Raw genomic sequence first — 16702 nt, forward strand, 5'->3', positions numbered from 1 at the left:
GTTGGCACCAGTCCCCAGGAAGGTCTGGGGCTGCTGCAAAGAGGAACCTCAGGGGTGGCCCTGCACGGCAGCACCAACCAAAGCAGGGTCACTGCAACCCAAAGGATGAAAATTAAATAGAGGACATTAAAACAGGCAATATTTCAGTATTTGCTGCACAGAATCAGCCCCAGGAGCTGTGTTAGAGGTGAACGCACACAGTGAGGGATCCTCTCGGGGTGGAGGATGTCTCCTTGCTCTGCTCCAGCCTGCAGGAGACAGGGGAGAAGCAACAAACACTTCTTGAAAGCCCCATCCAGCCCCCACTTTCAGGCTCCTCCATGCGCAGACACGGAGTGAGAATTCCAAGGGAATTGATGTGATTTCATCCCTTAACTCAAGCAACAAACGCTTCTTCAAAGTCCCACCCAGCCCCCATTCCCTGCTCCTGTGCAGACATGGAGTGAGAATTCCAAGGGAATTCATGTGATTTCACCCCTTAACTCAAGCTTGCTGCCACAAATGCAGTGCATTTATTAATTCATTTTCCTGTTCCACAATGCCCCATTGATTCTTCCTGGACAATGACAATCAGATGTCACAGACAAAGGGAAATGAATGAAATCCGACACATTTATTTAAGCCTGCAGCGGACTAAATTATAAATAAATCCTGCTTTTTCTGCAGCACAAAGGTTGCAGACTGACTGTCCCTGTGGACCCTGCTCTCTTCTCACTGCTTAACAGACTTTCCAACACTTTCTTTTGTCCTGATAGCAATCTCTCAGCAGGACTTTTGGCAGACACATGTATTATGTGTCAAAACTGAAGTGGAAATAACTGATGGGAAGTACAAAAATCTGATGGGAATAGTTCTAATAGGGAAATGAATAAACATCAAAACAGTAAAACATAACCAGAAAGAATCCAGCCAGAAAGCTTCTGAGCTGCTACTTGTCTGAGATCAGCAGTAAGGGCATTTTCAGAGTTAAGACTGTTCTGTATTAATATAGAGAGCATGAATATATGCTGAACTCAGGCTTACATGTTAATTTAATTATTTTCCATTCTTATTTTAATGCTGTTAGAAAACAAAGCTCAAAGATGAGCTTTAAATGTACTATAAAATGCATATAGTAGATTAATTTCTAAGACACTTTTATTTAGAAACCACAATTAGCTACATTTAGGATGTGCTACTATTGTACATCTGCTCCTACCATCTATCACTTTGATTAACTTAAAAAACCCCAAATCATTTGGAAAATGCAAAAGTAATTCAGCATTTTACACTCAGTGTGGCTGAAGGTGCAGCTTTATAAATGTATCGGTAGAAGATGTGGCTACAATGCTTTGGGAAATGTTGGTGATTCCCTGAAAAGTGAAGAATTCTGCCCTGAAAATTGCCTGCACCCTTCCAAATGCAGAGAGACATTAAGGCTTGAGTGGAGAGTCTGATCAGGACAGCACCAAATCATGTCTGGGGGATTATCTGGGACAACCAGGATGAGAAGGAACTGAACTCAGAAACATTGGCTGGTCAGGCTGGAGCCTCAGAGCGATCACCTGGCAAAGAAATGCACAGAATCTCAAGAAGATTGATGGATGTGGAGCCCACAGGAGCAATGGAACAGAAAAAGTCCCACCAACATTTCAAGCCATGCTGGTGCTGGGCTGCGAGAAAAGTCTCCTTCAGGAATCCAGAATCAGCTGGAATTCTGCCTCATTCAGTCAGAAAATTATGCAATGTTTGTTATATTAATGTTAATGTTGGTTATCTTTATGCACACAACCCAAATTTCTGTGTTGCTGGTTTGGCTCCATAATTCAGGGACAGGTTTTTGTTCAACCAAGCTGAATTCAAATAAATAGCTGGTCCTGTCTAGTCTCCATTTGTGGAAAGTCTCTTTATTTTATTTTATTCTACTCAGAAAAGAAGCATCAATTATATTTCATGCAATCTCTTCATTAATCTGCCTGGCTGGAACTAAAACTTCATTCCAAAACAGCTCATGTGTTTTGGACATGATTTTAAACTTGCAAGTTCTCTCTTCTAAAGGCTGCTACCCTTGGATGGATTCTTTGATTTTGCTGTTCACTGGACACTTGGTCAATCTCCAGGATAATGAAATTCCTACTAACTAATGCAGAAATCAAATTCAGAGCTATTATTTCTTATAATAATTCACAGAGACTGGAAATAACTTTATTTTCTACATTGCAAGTCAAACAGGCCTGCTAAAAAGCAATTACAAACTCAACATGCAGGTTCTTGAATTTACTGACACGTGTTGATGCTGGACATGTGTAAGCTTCCCATTTCTTTCCAACTAAAACAAAAAATGGCATTTTAGCACTGGTCACAACTCTGCATTTTCTTACCACCATTTTATGCTCATTTATCAACAGATGACAGAACAAGGCAACCTCACATTGGAGATGGACTCTCACAAACCAGCTACACACAAAAAAAAAACTTTTATAAAATAGTTTGTGCTAAGTTAAATATCTCTAAATTCAGTAATTGTCAATTACAATATATTAAATAATATTGTAATAGTGGTGAATTTTCAGCTCCACTGAAGTCACAGGCAAAATTTACAGAACTTCATCCTCAGCCTCTGTCTCCCTTCCAAAAACAGGGATAGAGGCATCAGTCCTCAAAAATACTGCCCCAGTTTCCTTCTAAAATAACACTAAAGTGAGTCAGATCTCAGCAAACCACAGGAGATGAGCTCAGTTTGGAGTTACTCTCGGTGTTGCCTGGTTTTGCTTTTGAATATAAATCCATATTTGAGTTGAGCAGGAGCCAGGAGCCCAGTGTGCCATGGTGCTGCAGTCCCAGGGGAGGCCAGAAAGCGCAAGCACATTCCAGACCCACAGGAAATGCTCATTTACCTCCAGTGCCCACACCAAGGACAACCTCAAGCTGTGCTCAGTTTTTAGGCTGACACTTCTCTCCCTTTCCTTTGGCTGCAGTCCTTAAAAGCTCCCCAAGAGAAACAGCATCAGATGAAAGTCTAATCCAAGGCATCTCAGTAACAAATAGGGGCACAAAGAGATGGAACTCTCAGTGGGGACATTAAGTCTGCTCCCTTGAAACTGAACAGAAACTTTAACTTCTCCAGGAGCGCATCATTAAACGGCTTTGATAACCTTTAAGATTTTGCAATTCATAGTGAAACTCCTCAGTGCCTGTTAACTGACTTTGTGTCACATAAAAAGGTTTTCTCATTTATTTTGGTTGCAAGCCATATGGGCATCACCACTTTTCAGCACACTGTGTAGGCAGAAAATGTTACACTGTTTAACAGAGTGGTAAAAGTATTTTCTCCACAGAAAGGAATTCTTCATAATAATCTTCATGAGGATTATTCAGGGCTTCTCCCCATGGCAGGAGGCTGAGGTAAGGCATGGACAAACCAGAAGGTACAGTGCAAAGAAACCTCTCAGTACCAGGCCACAGATAAACACACACCAGATATGATGCTGACGTGAATGACCATTCTGGGAGCAGATCAATACCGCACAGCCCAATTAATAAAATGACTTTTTAAAGTTGCTATTGAAGTTGTACTATCAATAATATTGCAATATACACTAATTTCATATCAAACAGATATGAAAAAGTTAAACCTGCATTGCATTTGATTCCCCAGTTCTTACGTCTGCTCCACATAAAAATTAATGATTAATAATAGTGGCCAAGTGTTTAAAATTAAATCAATGAATCCATGAAGACAGGAGATGTAACCTTCAGAGGGTAAAACTGAATTTGTTTCCTTTCTGGGGGAAAACCACCCACATATCCTTGAATAAGAATCTTTGTTCAAAGGCTAACAGGAAACTCCAAGTGGATTCAAGGTAAATACCAGCCCCTGTTACCCAAGAAGATAAGAAGCACAAATGCATTGGTAATGTTACAATGTTGTAATACATTACTGAATTATACAACAGTGTTATTTCCCCAAATTCCTCCAACTTATATGACTTAATGGGGACACAGACAACGCTCATATATGAGATAATAAAGTGCTTTCATAAATGATCACAACTTCCTGTGTTTCCAACAGAAGTATTTACTAAAATGTTATTAAAGGTGTTAACCCATGAGCTGCTGCACCAGAAACAAAACAGTCAGTAAAAAAGCTGGAATATGGTATTTAAGTCTTCCTGTACAATTCTACAGAAAAAAAAGCACCTGCAACAAAACCCAGCAGTGGTACCTTATGTCTTGTTTTTGTTAGCATAGTTCTGAAATGTGCACTGAAAGCTGCAGGATAAACCTCCTGAGCTCTATTTCACATTAGCCATGTGCATTGAAATACCCACTCTTGTTAGACAAAGGATAAGGCTTATACCAAAAACCACTGTGCCACTTGGCTGCATATCTTTGGTATATTTATAGTGCAACTGTTCTGCTTTCTTCTCTGAAGGGAAAAGTTTTCCAAAGCACTGCATCCCCTGCCACTGAGAACCTACCACAAACTCCTACACTCACTGGGACCTCTGACACTGACTTACTGCTTTAAACAAATGAAGAATGTGCAGTGAAAATAATTCCTTTCTGTTTTTTAAACATACTGCTGAAATCAAGTGGCATCATGCTGGAAAGTAATAGCACGTTTCAGTCCTCTTGCAAGATTTTAGGAGCATACAAATGCGAGCACAAATTTCACAGCAATTTTTAACAACAGATACCCAAGGTGCTATTTGAAAACATCTGTAACTTAATGATTCTTGATCTAGATTTAGTCAACCTTCATCTCTACAAAAAGAAAAAAAGACACCTGTTTTTCATTTTGCTTAGATACTTAGAATTATTCATAATGCATAGAAAGGCTAGAACTACTTAATTAAAATGTACTGCAAGCGTGTTTTTCTAAACTTATATTGCTAAAGCCTTGCTGTAAGATTTATTGGAGCTGGCCTTTACACACAGCACCATGTATTGACACAAGCCTGGCTATATACCTGTGTTTCAGCCTGTCTGAGTGGGCACACCAGCACACGACTATGGTACAGATCACCCAGGGGCAGTGCAATGAAATGTGGAGCCACTGAAATGCCATCTCGTGGGGTTTCAACTCCTGAACAGCAGCATTCTCTCTGAGCAGGTCTGTCCCACCAGGCTGGCATATTGCTGGACACTGGCTTCATCACTGGGCCCCTTCCTCCTCTTCTTGTACACGCTGTAAGGCATCACGGTTCTCTTGTGCAGCACTCTCACCCTGCCCAGCTCCTTCAGGCGACCTTCATCGACTGCAGAGGCAACCAGAACACAAAAAAATGTTATTTGCAGTGTCCACAGCACCTTAATTTATGCCTCTAACTTCAATATGCATAATGAGAGCTGCATGAAGGAAGAAAAGTCATCTGCAGATGGAAGCTGAGCTGAGCTGCAGAGCATTCCTGGATCGTGGCTGGCACCAAACCCAGCCTGCAAAGGAACTGTGCCTGTGTGGTGTGGAGAGGTAAATCCTGCATCACACATTTCTAATGGTGATGGATGGCAGCTCTGAAAGCACCTCTACTGCTGTATTTAAAATTCACATTCATTTAGTGCTGCTGGAGCCAGAAGTCAAACTCTATCTGGGAAAAACTCAAACAGAACTGACCGGGGGAGACTTGTCATTACAGAACCCCTCGCAAGAGCCACCACACCAGCTGGGACAAATGTACTAAAACCAGCAAGAAGCCTCAGGCTGCTTCCTTAGGTAAGCATCAGGCAATAAACCACCTTCCCAGGTGAAACTCCCTGGCCCTCCAGCCCCAATCTGCTTTTCCCTCAGTTATACTGGTTGTGAGTTTCATTCTAGGGGTTACATGTCCTTATCTAAGTCTGATCCCTGAGCTCTGTAAATCAACAGGGTGAGCAATGCAAGCACTTCCTGGGTAGGTACAACACAATTCCTCTTCAAAGATACACACACCACAGTTAAACCTTATTTCCTTCACATACAGACCCCTTGTGCCTTAATTTATGCAGAATCATAAAAGTGTCACTGAACAAGTTAAAACTTCCTTATTTTTATGAATCCCATTGATGCTCCTACTGCTGAGCAATAATACTATATAGCTGCTGTGTGTCAGAAAAATTTGCACTACAGTGCTAGAAAATTCTTCAAAGAAACTCACAGAATGTGCCACACATCTGAGGTCACTGCTGGATAAATTAGTAAAATTATTACAAAAGAATAGAAAAAGAAATCTTTAGGTTCAAAAAGTCACCAAGAAGAGTCAACCTAGAATCTGAAACATCAGTTTGAGAATCAGTTTAAGCATCTCCAGTAATAACAGAGATGCTTACTGGAATGTCAGTATTTTAGGACATGAACTATGCAAAGACTTCCTTTTGGACCTTCTTTCTATTTTTATGTTTTAAAGGAGGCCATGGAACTCTTTTCTGTACAAGACACACTGAAGAACCTGCCCCAGTTCATCCACAGAAATGGTCTGTAAACTTTTTTCCTGCTGATTGCCCGAATTTAGTATGTGAAACTTAATGAAGGCTGCTTTACCAAGTTTGGAATGACTTCATTACTTTTATCTGTGTTTTGATTCCTGACATGAAAGCACAATGTGTTTCTTCAGACTCAACTGGGAAAACATGGTTTGAAGGAAGAAAATCTGAGTAGTACTTGCTAAGATTGTGCCCCCCACTAATTATTGTTGGCAATTGCTTTAGATAAACACCAAGTCAAAAACACTTTATGGCTTTCTCTCCCTCTTTGAAACCCATCAGGTTTTTGATGTGTGGCCAACACCTCCCTGATATCCCAATGGGTTGGTTGGTTTTACCACCAGCCCTTCTGCCTCTTCTGTTACATCCTCCTTGCTGAGAGTTCACCAAGGAAAAAATCTGCAAGTTTAGCTTCTGGAGGTGACACAAGTGTAAAGTTATTTTAACTTCTCAAATTGGAAAGTTTCTATTTACTGCACCTCTAGACTGACTCCCAGTCTGTGCCCTGGGATGGATTTAGGCCAAGCTGAGCCCTCACAGCTCCGTGCCAAAAGCACTTCAGAGCTGGTCCCTACTCACTGATATTCACTGATTTCAAATACTCCCAAAGCCTGATACTGTGGGTGAGTTCATCTCTGGCTTGCAGTGCTGCTGGCCCCAGCTTTGATTTCTTTGAGGGACTAAAGCTACTGTACCTTGGTTTCAGTGCAGCCCTCCTGGCTCAGCTGAACTCTGTTCTTGTTCAGCATTTGTGCCCTTCCTCCACTTTTACTCTGTGCAATGAAAAATAACATTCCAAATTTCTACAACGATTACCTGTTCTCCCACTGACTCCCCTCAAAAATCAAAGCTTTAATAACAAAAATAACCTTCTGTCAAAGTACTTAAATGTATGTAACTTAAACTCCATCTGTAAAAGAAACCTTTCACTGAGATGTTAAGTAAAATAATGTCAGGTACATAGTTAAGCTTTTAGAGATGGCAAATAGGAACTTGTGTCACCATCATAACAAATCTGAAAGTCAGAACTCAGCCACCTTTCAGTTGCTGCTGGTCTGGAAGCAATATCACGAGAACTCAGGACACTATTCCCTTTAAACACAATTTAAATTTAAGCAGAATAAATTTAAAATAATTTAATGGAAAATAAAAGCAGATTGGGCTCTGGCACACTTTAACAAAGAAATTATTCTCCCAATAAGAAAAATTAAATATCTGCTCCTGCTGAGTGGCACACGGTAAAATCTGCTTTCTAGTCAAGATGATGCCAATTGAACTCAAACAGGCCTTCCCTGTGTGGCTGATGCTGGGATACAGCAACAATCACAATTCAAAATGAGACCAAATGCTTTATTAAAAAAAGCTCTTTGCTGAAAATAAGAAAAACCCCCATCCTTTTATTTCCAAGCTTTAGTGAAGAAATTTTATTTAGTGACTTACATTTCTGGAAAGATCCTGACTGATCAGATAGTGGAACAGTGTATTAGGGCAATTTTAGTAATTTCTGCAATTACTGAATACAGTACTGTCACCACTAAAAAGTTTTTTAAAAGTGCTTATTTTTTCTCCTCACACTTTCTCATTTTTCACCTCCTGAGCTGTTGATTTATTATATTCTACAGAAGAGACACTATCACTTGACACAAAAAATACACAAGGTTTCATCCTTTAATTCAGTTACATCTATCAGTATAGTCTGGATGCTAGATACACAAAATACAGAGCAAGCAATTATGTAGATTGAAAGTTCCTGTAAATTTAGGGAACTGGGCAACTGCAGCTGCCAACTGGAAATAGAAATATTATCCTGTAAGTCTCAGAGCTAAAAATACAGGTGAATTCTTACTGAATAAATTACCTGTCACTTCTTTCTTTTCTCCCCTATACTCCTAAGCAGCAAATTATTTATGCCTACTGAAATTTGAATATAGGAGAGACTTCACTTCTAATTCAACCTTGCCACTGTGACCCCATAAAGACTGCAGAGAGGTGTTAAAATGTTCTGTTCCCAGCCCCAAACCACTGCTAAATGGAATCCACACATGGAGGATTTCCTCTCTGAGAACACAAAGGGTATCAGACACGTTTCTAAAAGCCAGCAGAAAACAAAGCAGGGAGCAGGGGTGACCCAGAGCCTCTCATGCAATGGGGAGTCTGGGCAGGCTCTGGTCTGAGTTCCTGACCCAGCTCACTCATCCACACTCACCTAAAGGTGAAGTGGTAAAAATTTGCTTTCTATTCAAGAAGGGAATTTGCTTTCTATTCTAAAGGGCAGCCTCAGGCTGCACTCACCCAAAAAAAGGCTCCCACACTCCAGGGATGAGGAGGAGCATGAGCAGCAGGAAGCCCAACAAACTCCTGTACAGTTCAGTCCTTATTTCATTGCACAACCCAAATCAACTTCCCCCTAAAACTACAAGCTCCCTCCCAAGCCAAAACATCATTTTCAAATGCTGATAAGCATTCCTGCTGAAACACAAGCACGAAATAAGGAGGAGTGATTTCACCTTTTTTATTCACAGCAACAGAAAGCTGGACAGCAGTGTGCTCTTTAAAGAAATCCAGAATTTCATGGTCTTTTTCTTACAGCTCAGGGGTGGATTAGCATTTTTCTAACGTTATTTGGGGAAGCCCACATCCAAATATTTTTATTCTTCACATGCATTAAGCTTTATTATTACCCCCTAATATAAGCTGAAGTGAAAACCAGCTCCATCTGCTCAGAAAGCTGGGCAAGCACGTGCAAAGCTGGACAAGGGAGACTTGGAGTGCAGAGTGAGTTCTGCAGGAGCCTGAGAGCCAACGCAACGCTGAAAAAAAAAGAGATGGCTTAAAGTTTCTGTAGAAAATATTACTAAACAGCTTTTTGGTGGTGGCTGAGCTGGGCCAAGCTGGTTTTGATCAACAGTGATATGGAAGGGCAGCCTGAGCTGCAGCATCCTGCGCTGCTCCTCTTTTGAGCCTTCCTCCCCTTGGACAGACTCCTCACAAAAATGACATTGTTTAATTTCTCAGGGGTATAATCTAGAGATGGAAGCAATCTGACTTTCCTTTAAAGTGATTTTTTCCATTTACAGGAAAACAAGTGAAGAAATAATTAAAAGCAAAGTGACAAATGTATTGACTTTCCCATTTTCTAAACAGGAGAAAGGACAACTGCCAATTTCCAAAACACACATTAGTCACAGGAAAATATTTCCTTATTTTCTGTACAGAAGGGACTCAGAATTAGCAAGAAACCTAACTGAAGACTGGCATTTCTAACTCACAAAAAGAAATGTGGTACTCCTGCTAAACTCTGAAATTTTTCTGTTTCTGATCATAAGTTTAATTTTCTTTAAATGCTCCTTCAACTCCCTAGAATCATGAAAGTATTTGGCCATCATCACTTCGTAATTCTGCATCCATATTACACAGAGAACCTGGATTTTTTCCCCCACCACAGCAGGATAAAATAGTGAAAGAAAGAAAGGAAAAGGCAAAGAACCAACCTAATTCAAAAATTAAAATATTTAAATCTGTGTCATTATTAGCTGAAACCTGTGATTCACTTTAAATCAGACAATGAAGGAAATTCACACTATAAATTAAATTTCCCTTTTGCTTAAAAATGGAATCTCAAAAGAATTATTTTACCTCTAAGCATTAAATCCACAGAACAAAAATTCTGAAGATAAACACCTGACAACTGCTGCATTTCCAGCCCATGGATGTGCTGGGGTTTTGATTTTGTTTCATGTTGCTTGCAGTTTTTAATTTTCAATTTTGAAGCACTTAGGATTTGCATAGTTTTTAAAGATGAACAGAATGTTCCCATTTTTACAATCAAAGAAAAAAATTTAAAAATTCAGTTTACAGGGAGATTAAAAGTTTCATGATACTCAAGCTTTCAAACTAGGTGTAAAAATGGCAAAAGAAGCACCATCCCTTGCTGGTTGCACTATGGTGATGTTAATTTATATGAGCAACACTACAGCCTTGTTGAATTTTTTTGTAAAGAAAAGCTACATCTGGTTTACATGACCTTGTCACAGTTAATGATCAATGATTTTAAAACAAAGAAACTGCAAAAGGAAGAAACACATTAACTTTTCAAATTTTATGACTGAAACACAGGAGATATTAATTATTGGAAATCAAAAATTATTTCACCGCAATCAGAAGCCAAATCTTTCTGACCTTTGAATTTAAGCTCATTTCTTACACAATTTAAAACATAATTTCTTTTGTTCACCAGCAAAGTACAGGATGTCATCCTCAAAAACAAAAGGGCCAATCAGCAATACCCATTAATAGTCATAATTTATATAAAACAGTGAGCTGAAATGTGCTTTTTCTCATATTGCTTCTTTCAAACTAGACTCGTACATTAAGGAATATTAAAGACCCCTATGCCTTGGGGTACAAAAATACTAACTCAAACCAAAATAAGAGTACAGTTAAAATGAAGCATAAACAACAACACACAAAAAAATCCAATGAAAAGAATTCTTAATTAAAACCAGAAAGCACAAGTCACAAAGGAAGTACAGTAAAATGCTCAGGATATTCTCAATCAGCCAAATCTTTGCAGTTACTCTAACAAAAAAATAGGAACTTTTGAAAGCACTGATCAAAAAGAACATGTTTGTAAAGTATCAAAACACTCTCGATGATCCTTAAAACAGGGGAATTACAGTTCTACAGGTATAGGGATCCTTCAAATGGGCAAAGACAGGAAGTTGCAACGAGGAGAAATCCTGAAGGCATCTTCCAACCCAAACTTTGGGCTTTGTGCCTGAACTCCTACGAGTGGTTTACACCATGGAGCTCCGCGGCGAGGAGCGGTGCACATAAAACAACGGGCATAAAATTCCCAGTTTACTTGAGAAGCTCTCATATAATAGATTTATTCTAGCCCACCTCAATATATTGTCCTGGAGAGAGGTGACTGGAAAATGTCTACTGAAGGGCAAGATTTAAATCATGGAAGCACAGAATCATTCTGGTTGGAAAAGCCCTCAAAGACCATCAAGTTCATCCATCAACCCAGCACTGCCAAACCCACCAATCCATGTCCCCACATCCACACAGCTTTTAAAATCCTCCAGGGACTGTGACTCCAACACCGCCCTGGGCAGCTGTTCCAGGGCTGGACAACCCTTTCCATGAAGAAACTTTTTCTAATATCCAACCAAAACCTCCCCTGGTACAACCTGGTGCTGTTTCCTCTTGTCCTCCAAGGACTTGCTTTTTAGGAATGCAGTGCAAAAAAAAACTAGCAGTACCTGGGAAAATGTTAGTTAAATGGGACTGAACACTTCCCACCTGAAACAGCATCCAGAACCTCCAAGGTCAAGATACTATGACAACAATAACAAAAAAGGAATATAATCTAGTCAATGGCAAGTTGACAAAGATAACTTTTCTATTTTTAGATGTTCTTCCAGACAACAAAATGAAGTAGTCACTTCAAAAGAAGTTGAATTGTTAACACTGTTCTTGATGACTTCAAATACGAGAAATGAGAATGTGAACTGCTAATGAAGAATATTAACTGCACACAAAGGGCACTTTGGCTTTGGGTTTTTTTTTTTCTATTTTACTACATTTTTTGGTTATCTAATCAACTCCCAGCCTTCAGTTTAAGTGCACTGTGCAGGCAAGGGCCCAAAGCAGGACCACTGCACAGGTACAGCTCTGTTTTGAAGTCAGGGGCACTGAGATGTTCTCACATCCCTGTGATTCTCTCATTCCTGTGCATGCTCTCCCTAACCCAGGTTCCCTGACTGCAGCTCCAGGCCCTCAGCAGCCTGCACAAGGCATTTCTGCGGATCAGAACCGGCAAAGTCAAAGCTTTACAGGCTCACTCACGGCCTGACCCATTTTTGATGGACCCCACAGGCATTTCTAATGCCCAGCTCTGATTCTGAGGAGTTTTATTTGCTCTGAGTTAGCACTGGGGAACCTGACCAAGCTTTCTGCTGCATCAGATGTGTGTCCTCCACACTTCTCAGGACCTTTGTTAGCTGAGCTTTTCTGCTCCTTGAAGCATCCAAGTTATTTAAAAGAACACAGGAATGTTCTGCATTTTAAGTTATTAATTTCTTTTCAGAGACAGAAGGGGAAATCATAGTTAAAATCCAACAAGCACTTGGAAACAGCACATGAAAGCAACTCTAAGTCACTGGCTAGCAGGGAATGAAAACTGCACAGATCCTTCAGAGACTGAATCCTTCAGAGACTTTAGCATGAGACCTATCATCTGAGGAATATAATCAAAATGACTCTGCTACTGGTGGGAGAGACACATCAAACACATTATTGAATCTGTGAATTAATGGCTGAGAATAGCAATGCATCTGAAATGGGAAAGATTAGGGATGGTGACAGTGGTAGAGATGAGAGGACAAGGGGGAATGGCTTAAAGCTGCAGGAGGGTTGGATGTAGATGGGATATTGGGAAGGAATTGTTCCCTGTGAGGGTGGCAGACCCTGGCACAGGGTGCCCAGAGCAGCTGGGGCTGCCCCTGGATCCCTGGCAGTGCCCAAGGCCAGGCTGGACAGGGCTTGGAGCAGCCTGGGACAGTGGAAGGTGTCCCTGCCCATGGCAGGGGAGGGACTGGATGGGATTTAATGTCCCTTCTAACCCAGGCCATTCCATGACACCATTCTACTATGAAAAGCCAGTACAAAAGACAAAAGTTAAGATAATGCTTTAAGGAGTTACAGCTCCAAAAAATTGGGAAGAAAACGGAAAAAATCTGAAGGAGCAAAAGAATTAAATACTATTTATTAAAATACCTGAACTGCATAGAAGTGAATGTTGCAGAAAGCAGCCAGAGGATTTTTCAAAAAGAAGAGCAAAGTCCTCATTAAGACTGACATGTGAGGAGGAAAAAAACCAGAGACAAGAGTCAAGCTGAGAATTACAAATGCAAACATTACCATGAAATAGGAAAAATTGAAGCAATTGGCAGTAGCTTATCAGCTAAATAAATCAAATTACAGCAATCAATTTGCTGGCTAAATTAATTAAAACATGGAATCAATTACATTCCACGTGAGGAGCTGGGATGATGTCACCAGAGCAGGGAGTGAACGAGGATCATTCCAGAAGGTCTGACCCTGGCACAGGTTTCCCTGGTGGATGTTGGAGTGTGGCTCAGCACATGCCTGTGGTGTCCCTTCCATGGCTGCTCTGTGCCTGGGCCTAATTACAGCTGTTAACTTTTATCACATTTGGAAACCAGTCCCACACGCTCATTGTCCTCAGCACGAAATAAATCTGCACGATCGCTCTACTTGTCCCACATTATTGAACTTTTAATTTCTGCTCTTGTGCTCCTAACACCTTCTGCATATGGAAAATGATTCCTACAGGATTTGGCAGTCCCTGCCCTTCCCCACATTCTCCTGAATCTTCACCAAAAAAAAAAAAGTTAAAGCAGAATTATTTTTCTGGAAAATCAAATATCACAATGTTCAAAAGGTGTAAGAGTATCTTGAGCATAAACCCATGTAAGAATCATCTCTTCAATGCAAAGGGAAGTGAAGTATGCCAACATATCTTTTTCAAGGAAAGTCCTCAAAAAAAAAAAGTAATTTCAAAATACATCCATTTGTTTCACAATCTCTATGATGGTCATTGTGGATTAAAACATTTTTGAGAATTTTGCAGTCCAAGCCAAAGGTTTCATGCACCACACCAGAAGTCAGACAATTGTGCTGCTTGAAGGGCACTGGTTTAGTCTGCTACATATATGTTAAAAGCAGAGATATTTAGAATATCAATCAATCCAAACTTTTAAATCACAAATATTTATTAAAGTTTGTATTTTCTAACCCACACACCAATTCACGTTGTGGTAGCTGCTTAGGACCCACAAATTAAGAGAATAACATTTCCTTTGTATTACAGAAGCACTGCATATGAGGCTAAAACCCCATGCCAGTCATTTCAATTTAATCCAAACACAGTAAGAAGTGAGGGAAAAATGTGCCTGGCTACACCTTATTGGCATTATCTTCATTGTTTAAACATCTCGTACACTCAAGGATCACACTGGATTTAGAAAGATGCATTCTGATGGCTCTAAGTGTTCATGAACTTAATTAGAAACAGAAACTTGTAAGATGTGTCTGTTCTAGGGAAGCTGCTAGAAAGAACTGGGATGTCTGTCTTTTTTTCTTGCAGAATTCAATTTCTTTTTCTTACAGAACTCAAATTTATTACCTATAGCTGTGATAATAGTGGAAAGTTACTTCTTTAGAAGATCTTAGTTCGTGATCCATCAGAGTTTATTTAAATTGTTTCCCAACTCTCTGAAGTACACAACACTATCTTAAAAAAAATTATAAGCAGCAGTTGTTGAAGAGCAAAGCAGCAATTTCTTCCAAATCAGATGATTGCAGAGTTCTGAACAATTGGCTTAATGTTTTCCATCTGCGACAGTTTTGCGACCACATTTTCATCATCTCGAGAAGTTCAGTGCATTTATCCTTGTAAACATTAATCTGCATCACACCACCCTTATAAACATTAACACATCCTGGCCTTTGCATTAATCCCTCTGCCTACACCCAAATCCCTCTGCCTACATCCATCCTACAGAGATATATCCCTTTGCCAGGGACCTGAACTCTGAGACGTGACCAAATGGCAACCACAGTTCACTCCCAGGACACAAATATGTGATCGTGGCTTTTCTGTTCAAAGGAGGAGGGGAACAACACCACTATCACACTAAGATACTAAATTTTTAACATATATTGTAAAATTAAACAGTCTCTGTACTGGATGGGAAAAAAAAAAGGTCAATAAAATACTTGTGTTCAAACACACAATAAGTATAAAACCTGTCTGAAATACTCTTTGGTAACAAAGTGCACTAAACATTGTACATTAAATGTTTTAAAAACACAACACTAGAAATTATAGTTATTGAAATACTTGTGACAAATTATTTTTCTAGTGGAAGCATTATGCACAAAAACATACATTTAACATAAACAGTTTTGTATAACTGCACATGCCTGTAGATTTCTGGTTTTATTTAAGTTTTATTTACTAGAACCAATAACACTCAGTTGCTTGAAAGAAGCATTAAGATACATAATGCAATCACTACTAAGAGGATCCAGAAGTTGTTAAATACCGGGATTTTTATTTGCATTTTACTATTCTAGTATTTTACTTTTTGCATTTTACTTTGCATTTCACTATTTTGCATCTTACTATGAGCAGCAGCATAGATAAATATACATATAAAGACGTACTTCTAAAAATCCAGTTTTTTCAGCTAAAAACTTTAAAAATCTGGTAAAAACATATAATAAATGTTATAAGATTAATACAGAGAAAGACTGGAAACCTGAAGTAATTTTCTTTAGTTCAGTAACCCAGAAATGAATGATCTGCTATGAACTCAGGAGGTATTACATGGAATGGGCTTTTTATAGTGATTCTTGTGAGTGTGAAGTGAGGATTTTCTGACCTCTCCATAGCCTCGTGTGGTGTTCCAGGATTCTCTCCTGAGAAGGGGAGCTCAGCCACTGATTTTAGTGTTGGCCTGGGTTTAAGATTTGTTTTATTCTCATGGTTAAGGCTTGCATGTGAGCTCAAGGCGATTTCAAAGGCTTTTTGGTTGTCAACATCTGTCCTTTGTGCAGCCACAGCCCAAGCACCGGGAAGCACAGAGCAGACAAATCCTCTCCTCTGGATCCCACTGCCTATCGTCACTTTGGCTTGCACCAGCTGGACACAGCCTAAAGCTTGAGTTCTGCTAAGGATTTCCACTCTGCTGGAAGAAAAAAAGTCCTCGGTGCTGTGCAGAGGTGGCAGATGCAAAGCCTGGTGTGCAGCAAGGAGTGGAAGGTGGTTGCTGAATCATTTGGCTTTGTCATCTCTTTAAATGGTGTATCCAAATAACAGCCTCCCTTCACACCTCGACAAATATCTAGTAAGATGCTCAAGTTTGAATCCTACCATCACTTATTTCTTGCCCTTGTCAAGCCCTTCTTCTCATTGTTCTACCTCTATGAACTACTGCAAAATTCTTTCCACACTCTATCCGCGTCTCTGCCAGCTCCCACACGCCAATGACAACAGAAATCCTCACTTCCAAAGCTTCCCTCACTCTGCTTCACTCCATCTTCGTCCCTAGCACCTGCAGGCAGCAATCTGCCTGCAGTTCCACCTCTGACTATAGGATCCTATCCCAGACAAGTTTATGTTTTCAAGGAAACTGCTATGTCTCTCCCCATATTCTTAATTTCTTCT

General features: G+C 39.9%; 1 protein-coding gene across 6 annotated transcripts in view; it reads right to left on the minus strand.

The window, feature by feature from the left end:
- Positions 1-1653: 1653 nt before the first annotated feature.
- The window catches only part of ATE1 (arginyltransferase 1), a 69265-nt gene continuing 54216 nt past the window's right edge, over positions 1654-16702 (minus strand). For 5 of the 6 annotated variants that reach the window (XM_030950900.1, XM_030950897.1, XM_030950898.1 and 2 more), the window contains one exon: positions 1654-5240. In XM_030950900.1, coding sequence (XP_030806760.1) covers positions 5062-5240 — 179 coding nt within the window. In that variant the 3' untranslated portion in view covers positions 1654-5061. The remainder of the gene's footprint in view (positions 5241-16702) is intronic. The other variant, XM_030950899.1, reaches the window with a different exon arrangement.

Source organism: Camarhynchus parvulus, chromosome 6, assembly GCF_901933205.1.
Source record: "Camarhynchus parvulus chromosome 6, STF_HiC, whole genome shotgun sequence".
NCBI classification, from domain to species: Eukaryota; Metazoa; Chordata; class Aves; order Passeriformes; family Thraupidae; genus Camarhynchus; species Camarhynchus parvulus.